The sequence below is a fragment of the Lethenteron reissneri genome, chromosome 62, assembly GCF_015708825.2.
Source record: "Lethenteron reissneri isolate LAM-NWPU_2019-01 chromosome 62, ASM1570882v1, whole genome shotgun sequence".
Lineage (NCBI taxonomy): Eukaryota > Metazoa > Chordata > Hyperoartia > Petromyzontiformes > Petromyzontidae > Lethenteron > Lethenteron reissneri.
In genome coordinates, this window is record NC_083840.1 from 6,116,346 (window position 1) to 6,125,784 (window position 9,439).

The following is a 9,439-nucleotide window of genomic DNA, read 5'->3' on the forward strand; positions in this document are numbered from 1 at the left end:
AGCGCTGTAAATTATACGTCCGGCCTCAAAGACAAATATCCCCCGTGTAGCCTGAACAGAATGTTGTTGGGTAAAGTGCTGTTTGTGAGCAGCACACACACACACACCGCCTCACACAGACACAGAGACACAGTCCACGGCACGAGGGGGTGGGCGGCCAGCCCCACGCCCGTCCGCCTTTGTCTTCCCAGTGGCGATGTTGACGACACTCCGCACCAGGTACTCATGTTAAGGGCGTACTATCCGAGGGAAAGACCCGGACCGGTTCAGAAGATCGTCACCGATGTTGGCGGCGAGCGGGAATCGAACCTCGGTTGGCCGGGGTTCGGAGCGGAGTAGCGCGGTTACCTACTACGCTACCACTCCGCCCCCCACACACTAAGCTGACGCACACAGACACGCACAGAAAGACACGCACAGACACGTAGCTGCAATATCAGATTCTTCAATATCGCGGCCGCTACTCGATCATGGTCTTGGACTGCTGCTGCTGCTGCTATGATTGTTGACGTTGTATTACGCCGCTCCTTTAGCCAGGGAAGAATCACCGAGTCTCAAGACGGAAAGCTCCCTTCTTTACAACTGCCGATTGTTGTTGTTGCGTTGAGTTTGCAATCCACCCCCTCCGCCCCCGTACCACCCATGAGCACAGCTGGCCACGTCACGGTGTAGGATTGTGAACAGGAATCACAAAGTGATCTCTCTCTCAGGACGAGAGAGAGAGATCACTTTGTGATCGCTTTGTGATCGCGAACCTCGGCTCACTGATCGGCTCGCTCACCCAGCGACGCCGACGTTTGGAAGCCACTCGGAGGCGCGCACTTTTACATCGCAACTAGAAACTACAATTTTATTTTGGACTGCCTGTTGTGTTGGTGTCGTTGTTGTTGTGTTTAGTGTTGTTGTTGTGTTTTGTGGTTGTTGTTGTGTTTAGTGTTGTGGTTGTTGTAAATGTCGTAGTGGGTTTACTTTGCAACACACAACCGGTAGCCTGTAATCGACTGTTGGGGCAAGTGCTGTGAGAGAGCACGGCACACGAGGGGGTGGGCTGGCCAGCACCACGCCCGGCCGCCTTTGTCTCCCCAGTGGCGATGTTTACTACACCCTGCAACAGGCCGAGTCGACCTAGGGGAGGCCCAGGACCGGTTCAGATAATCGTCACTGGTGGTGTTGGCCGTGAGTGGCAATCGAACTCGGGTCGCCGGGTTCGTAGCGCAGCGTGCCAAAGCGATGCACCACCGCTCCGTCCCCCCAACTCCACACACTCCGCTCACTCTACAGAACAGGCGGGGAGAGAGAGAACACACAAACTCCACACAGAGGCGGCCCCAGTTGGGAGTCGAACCAGGTGCTCCTTGCTGCGAGGCGCGAGCGTCACCGCTTGACCAACACCGCGCTGCTGCACGTGGTGATGACGATGTTGACGATTGAAGATGACACATACTATCGCTGATCTTCATGCTACACCGATGCCGATGATCTGTTGAGATGGCACTGCTGTTGCCGTTTCATTTAGGCCAGCGATTATGATAATCTGTTCCTACTGATGCTGCTGCTGATGATGAGAGCACTGCTGATGCTACTGCTGCTAATCCTGCTGCTGCTGCTGCTGCACATGATGAACGACGCTACTGCTGCTGCTGCTTGGAATCGGAACCCACGCTCTTCCGACCGTCATCATCATCGTCACCACCATCACTGCCATCTCAACGACGCCATGGTGAAGATGATGGTGGTGATGATCTGGCCTGTCGTCAATTATAATTTTAACTCCACAATTGGTAAATACAATTACATCGATTGCAATGGTCATTTAGACGGCTAACAATGCTTGTGCACTTACAATTATAATTAACCCCAGGTCTGACAGCGATGAGAGAGAATCATTACGACGACGCCGATGGTGGCGATGATGATGGCGATTATGACACTTGGGGTGACAGTGTTGATGACGATGGCCATGAAGATGGTGGCGATGACGATGGTGAAGAGGACAATGATGGTGATGATCATCAGCACGGAGCCGGAAAAGTTGCGGTGCCAGTGTTAAACATGAAGGTGACAACGGTGGCAATGATCATGATGATAATCATGCTGATGATCATGATGATAATCATGGCGATGTTGGTGGTAATAATGATGACAATGATGACGGTGACGACCATGGTGACGGTGACGATCACGGCCATGATAATGGCGACGATTACGACCGCGTTTATTTTAACGGTGATGACGGCGACGATGCAAACGACGCTTTACAAAGACGCCGACGGCGTCGATTTTACGACGGCGAGGATGGTGGCGGTAGCAGCGATGCGTTTATGGTATCGACAGCCAAAGGGGTAACCTTTTGACCCAGACCTGGACCCATGTTTTTCACAGTCGCGAGAGGCCTTTGCCCAACGCGCCGTAAGAATAACGAGAAAGTAAAAACGAAGCGGCCGTGGCGCTGGCGCTACCGCTCCCAAGGGGGCGCAGGGACGATCATCGCACGTGGGAAAAAGCGTCTGTAGTCTCAGTGGGGGGGGGGGGGGGGGGGGTTGGTGGGAGAGTCACGGGATCTCTCCCGTCCGCCCGTGAGATGTCAACTCCCTCGGCCGGTACGCAGGAGGTCGTGGGTTCGATCCCAACCCCGACGCCTGCTGCAGCTGTATATTTGGAGTTTGCGGTGCGTCTCTCTCGCTCTCTCTCCCCGGTGGTCGCGTGGATTTTTCGCCGGGGTCCTCCGGCTTTTCTCCCCTCCGCGGTTTTAGAACCGACGTCACCACGCGTTCGGAGCTATTTGACTGCGATGAATTTCCACGTGGCGATGATGATCGGCCACTTCGTTGAGCTATAATTTTAGATGGCCAGGGCGCTTGTGAAAAACAGTGGGGCCTTTACCTGGTAAAATAACAAATAGTTTAGTACTCTTTGGTTTCGTAGTTTAGTTTGTTAACCAGGGCGGCCGCTGGGCTTGAACCGAGAAGGGATGGCTGGGCCACAAGCTGGGCCACAAGCTGGGCCACGGCTGGGCCACAGCTGGGCCACAGCTGGGCCACGCCATCAACGCCGGAGTGAGGGACCGAGGGCCGGCCCTCATCTACCCTTTGCGGTGTGTGCGGAACCCCAAGCCAGCGGTGGAAATTCCACATGCCCATGACGGGGGACAAGCAGCTCCAGAAGAGAACTACCGTACAAGACTTGCCACCAAGGCGCGAAAGACAAAGCCGCCGATAAAGATAACCATGACGATTCCAATCGTGACGATTACGGTGGAGACGATTCCCATCGCGCCATTAACGATGCCATCAACGATTCCGAGGGTGCCGACGACGCCGGTGGCGATGCCGACAACGGACCGAGGATAAACCACGCCGCGTCTCTGCGAGGCGTGCTCCGTCCACTGCTGGATGAAGGCCTCCACGAGCCCCTCCCCCCTTCCCCCACAGTTGCCGATTCCGCGCGACCGCTCCATCTCCGCGGGGATCGGGAGCGCTCACCCGTGTGCCGACGTTCCGTCACCGGTCTCGACCGTGCGGTGCGGCCGTCACCCTGCGGCCGCATTCCCGCATCAATTGGCGGCGGGAACGCATTGGGAACCGCGTTGCCGTTTACCGACAGCTCGCGACGGCAACCGCCGCCGTTTGGCGCCGAGCGACGTGGTGCCGGGCGCGCCTTGAGGCTTGCTGGCAAGGGGGTCACGGGGGGGTCACGGGGACCGTCACGGGGACCTACGCAGGTGCCGTGGGTTGACCGCCTGAGATAACTGGCGGATGCGGACGGCCCTTGCTCCCCCCGATGTGCCAAACAGATGGCGAGGGGCCCGTGGCAGGCGGCACGTGACGGACGGCCCTTGCTCCCCCCGATGTGCCAAACAGATGGCGAGGGGCCCGTGGCAGGCGGCACGTGACGGACGGCCCTTGCTCCCCCCGATGTGCCAAACAGATGGCGAGGGGCCCGTGGCAGGCGGCACGTGACGGACGGCCCTTGCTCCCCCCGATGTGCCAAACAGATGGCGAGGGGCCCGTGGCAGGCGGCACGTGACGGACGGCCCTTGCTCCCCCCGATGTGCCAAACAGATGGCGAGGGGCCCGTGGCAGGCGGCACGTGACGGACGGCCCTTGCTCCCCCCGATGTGCCAAACAGATGGCGAGGGGCCCGTGGCAGGCGGCACGTGACGGACGGCCCTTGCTCCCCCCGATGTGCCAAACAGATGGCGAGGGGCCCGTGGCAGGCGGCACGTGACGGACGGCCCTTGCTCCCCCCGATGTGCCAAACAGATGGCGAGGGGCCCGTGGCAGGCGGCACGTGACGGACGGCCCTTGCTCCCCCCGATGTGCCAAACAGATGGCGAGGGGCCCGTGGCAGGCGGCACGTGACGGACGGCCCCCGCTTGTGCACGCGCCTCGTGGTACCGACGGAACGCCGTCGAGTCTGACCCCTCTCACTCCACCGAGGTGATGTGAAAAACGTGACCGAGCTTCTCACACACAATAGATCCGACGGGGGTGGCGATGGTGGGGGGGGGGCAGGCCGGGCCACATTTGGCCGCTCTTCCTGTGCGGGTTACACTCACCACCACCACCACGACACCACAGTGACGTCACTGGAGTGAAGAGCCACGGAAGAAAAATAACAACACCCCCCACCCCGACCCACTCCATCTCAAACGGCGAGGCCACCAATCTTCTACCTCCTTCCTACCACTCTCCGTCCCCCCCAGGGAGCAATGTCGGAGTTGCAGTCTCGTCAGGCGACCAACACCGCTACCCCGCCATTCGATGGTGACGTCACCACGGCGTCTGTGCCAGGCCAGGTGCACTTTGAGGCCGTCACGTGAAGTGTCGAAGGCTCAATGCTGACAGGTCTTAGAACAAGACCCTGCAGGTGCCACGGATTGGGCCGACTGAGATGACCAGTAGATGCATCACCAGCTGTAATCCCCCTGTGCCAGGCTAGGTGCAGGTCTCAGAACAAGACCCTGCAGGTGCCATGGGTTGGGCCGACTGAGATGACCAGTAGATGCACCACCAGCTGTACCCCTACTGTGCCAGGCTAGGTGCAGGTCCTAGAACAAGACCCTGCAGGTGCCATGGGTTGGGCCGACTGAGATGACCAGTAGATGCGCCACCAGCTGTACCCCTACTGTGCCAGGCTAGGTGCAGGTCTTAGAGCAAGACCCTGCAGGGTGGGCCGACCGAGATGACCGGTAGATGCACCACCAGCTGTACCCCACTACTGTGCCAACTTGCTGTATTTTAACCGCTCGGCTAAGACAAGAACCCCCCCCCCCCCCCCCCCCCCGTATAGCCTCAACAGACTTCAGGGGCAAGTGCTGTTAGCGAGCACCTATCAAGGCCGGCACGACACACGAGGGGGGTAGGGGGGTGACCAACACCACGCCCGGCCGCCTTTGTCTCCCCAGCAGCGGCGATGTTTTTACACACTGCCCCAGGTGCTCATTTGAGGCCGAGTCGACCTAGGGGAGGGCCCAGGACCGGTTTACGACAATGTGTCCGCCGGGAGCGGGAATCGAACTCGGGCGGCCGGGTTCGGAGCGCAGCGGCCACGACCCGCTACAGACGACCGCTCGCCAGAGGTCGCAACCGGGTACCCGATACCCGTACCCTACCCGATACCCGGCTACCCGCACCCGGCCGGGTATCCGTTTGCGACCCTGGTGCGGCCAGGTACGGGTAGGCCGTGAGTCACTGGTGAGTAGCCGTTTGTCACTCATTTCAGGTAGGGTACGGGTAGGGAACCCGTACCCGGCTACGGGTACCCATTTGCGACCCTGGTGCTGCCGGGTACCGGTACGGGTAAGGAATCAAAACCCGTTAGCGACCTCTGCCGCTCGCTGCTCCCAGGTGAGACGGTGACCGCCGCTCCGCTCGCACGAGGAGGCCACCGCATCCACGCCAGTGACGTCGTGAAGTGCTGCCCAGCTGTGCCGGGAGGGGGTGGTGGTAGTGGTGGTGGATTCACTCACACACGCAGGGAATCGGAGAGGTTGTATTTTGTTATTGCGGGAGGAATCCGACGAGCTGTAAAGCGCTTTGCTGCCCACCGGCGGTGCGGGTTGGGGAGGGGGTCTCTCTCTCTCGCGCTCTCGTTAAGCGGAGGTTGAGGATTGGCGTTGACAGCTCGGATGGACGTGGACTTGTTTACTAATCGCAGACACCAACACCAGCCTAACCACCACCACCACACCAGTCTCCCCACCATCACCACACCAGTCTCACCATCACCACCACACCAGTCTCCCCACCATCACCACACCAGTCTCACCATCACCACCACACCAGTCTCACCACCATCACCACACCAGTCTCACCATCACCACCACACCAGTCTCACCACCATCACCACACCAGTCTCACCATCACCACCACACCAGTCTCACCATCACCACCACACCAGTCTCACCATCACCACCACACCAGTCTCACCACCATCACCACACCAGTCTCACCATCACCACCACACCAGTCTCACCATCACCACCACACCAGTCTCACCACCATCACCACACCAGTCTCACCACCATCACCACACCAGTCTCACCACCATCACCACACCAGTCTCACCATCACCACCACACCAGTCTCACCACCATCACCACACCAGTCTCACCATCACCACCACACCAGTCTCACCATCACCACCACACCAGTCTCACCACCACCACCACACCAGTCTCACCACCATCACCACACCAGTCTCACCATCACCACCACACCAGTCTCACCATCACCACCACACCAGTCTCACCATCACCACCACACCAGTCTCACCACCATCACCACACCAGTCTCACCACCATCACCACACCAGTCTCACCATCACCACCACACCAGTCTCACCATCACCACCACACCAGTCTCACCACCATCACCACCACACCAGTCTCACCATCACCACCACACCAGTCTCACCATCACCACCACACCAGTCTCACCATCACCACCACACCAGTCTCACCACCATCACCACACCAGTCTCACCATCACCACCACACCAGTCTCACCACCATCACCACACCAGTCTCACCATCACCACCACACCAGTCTCACCACCATCACCACCACACCAGTCTCACCACCATCACCACCACACCAGTCTCACCATCACCACCACACCAGTCTCACCATCACCACCACACCAGTCTCACCACCATCACCACCACACCAGTCTCACCACCACCACCACCACACCAGTCTCACCACCACCACCACCACACCAGTCTCACCATCACCACCACACCAGTCTCACCATCACCACCACACCAGTCTCACCATCACCACCACACCAGTCTCACCACCATCACCACACCAGTCTCACCATCACCACCACACCAGTCTCACCACCACCACCACCACACCAGTCTCACCACCATCACCACCACACCAGTCTCACCACCACCACCACCACACCAGTCTCACCACCACCACCACCACACCAGTCTCACCATCACCACCACACCAGTCTCACCATCACCACCACCAGTCTCACCATCACCACCACACCAGTCTCACCACCATCACCACACCAGTCTCACCATCACCACCACACCAGTCTCACCACCACCACCACCACACCAGTCTCACCATCACCACCACACCAGTCTCACCACCACCACCACCACACCAGTCTCACCACCACCACCACCACACCAGTCTCACCATCACCACCACACCAGTCTCACCATCACCACCACACCAGTCTCACCATCACCACCACACCAGTCTCACCACCACCACCACCACACCAGTCTCACCATCACCACCACACCAGTCTCACCATCACCACCACACCAGTCTCACCACCATCACCACACCAGTCTCACCATCACCACCACACCAGTCTCACCACCATCACCACCACACCAGTCTCACCATCACCACCACACCAGTCTCACCACCATCACCACACCAGTCTCACCATCACCACCACACCAGTCTCACCACCATCACCACCACACCAGTCTCACCACCATCACCACACCAGTCTCACCACCATCACCACACCAGTCTCACCATCACCACCACACCAGTCTCACCATCACCACCACACCAGTCTCACCATCACCACCACACCAGTCTCACCATCACCACCACACCAGTCTCACCATCACCACCACACCAGTCTCACCACCACCACCACACCAGTCTCACCACCACCATCACCACACCAGTCTCACCACCACCACCGTCTCATCACCACCAGTCTCACCACCACAACAGTCTAACCATCACCACCACACCAATCTCACCACCACACCAGACTAACCATCACTACAACCATCACCACAACCACCACAACCGTCGTTTAATGGGTCGCGGCGTGCGCTGGCTACCTTGGCCCTGGTGATGATGTGTGTCGCGAGCTTCACCACCATCACCACAACCACAACAACCACCACAACAACCACCACAACAACAACCACCACAACAACAACCACCATCGCTACCTTGGCCCTGGTGATGATGTGGGTGGCGAGCTTCACTACGGCGAAGTTCCCCTTGCCGATGGTTCTCTCGATCTCGTAGTAGCCGATCCGTACCGGCGCCGCTCTGCCCTGCAACAGCTGCTGCTGCTGCTGCTGCGGCTGCTGTTGCAACAGCTGCTGCTGCTGCTGTTGCTGTTGCGGCTGCTGCTGACTGTGGTGATGGAGGTGGTGATGGAGGTGGTGGTGAGGGGAAGCCGACGCCGCCGCCGCCGTCGTAGACGACGACGATGGTGACGATGTCGGCGGAGGGGATAGAGGAGGCGGCGGCGGAGGAGGAGGCGGAGGGTGGTGGTGGTGCTGTTGTTGGCCATTGTTGTTGTTGTTGTGGAGCTGCTGCTGCTGTTGTTGTTGTTGGTGGTGAATCGGCGAAGCTGCCTTCTGCATGGCCGCCATTTTACCAGGGGGGAGGGGGTGGGGGTGGTGGTGAGGGGCGGGGCGCGGGGGGGTGGTGGTGGTGAGGGGCGGGGCGCGGGGGGGTGGTGGTGGTGAGGGGCGGGGCGCGGGGGGGTGGTGAGGGGCGGGGCGCGGGGGGGTGACGAGCTGAGGGAGGCGGCGGTGAGGAGAGAAAAAAATCCCCAAGTCGTCGTTGTCTTCGTCGTCGTCTTCTTCCCGCGGCTGCCGCGGCTGCTGCTGCTGCTGCTCGCGATGAGCTCCCGGCGGCGAGACGCGCGGGCTCCCCGCTACGAGTTGGTCGCCCTCTCCGGACGATGGCGGTCACATTTCACCGCGGATGTCGACGGATTGCGGCGGTAGCGGTGGCGATGGAGGCGGAGGCGGTGACGGCGGCTGACGAGGAGCAGGAGCAGGAGGCCCCGCGGGAGCGCGCGACTCGACTCGGGTCCGCGCCGCGGGCGACGCGCGGCGCCTTTATAGTGGAACCGGATCCTCACCCCCCCCCTCTCCCACACACTCGCTCGTGGCCACGCCCACCTCCCCCTCGCTCGTGGC

At 59.8% G+C, this 9,439-nt stretch overlaps 1 protein-coding gene across 2 annotated transcripts in view; it reads right to left on the reverse strand.

Annotated features, from left to right (window-relative positions):
- LOC133358479 (serine/threonine-protein kinase SIK3-like) overlaps nucleotides 1–8,922 on the reverse strand; it is a 46,894-nt gene extending 37,972 nt beyond the window's left edge. For both annotated transcript variants that reach the window (XM_061576800.1, XM_061576799.1), the window contains exon 1: nucleotides 8,453–8,922. In XM_061576800.1, the coding sequence (XP_061432784.1) occupies nucleotides 8,453–8,884 (432 nt within the window). In that variant the 5' untranslated portion in view covers nucleotides 8,885–8,922. The remainder of the gene's footprint in view (nucleotides 1–8,452) is intronic.
- Between the last annotated feature and the right edge of the window lie 517 nt (nucleotides 8,923–9,439).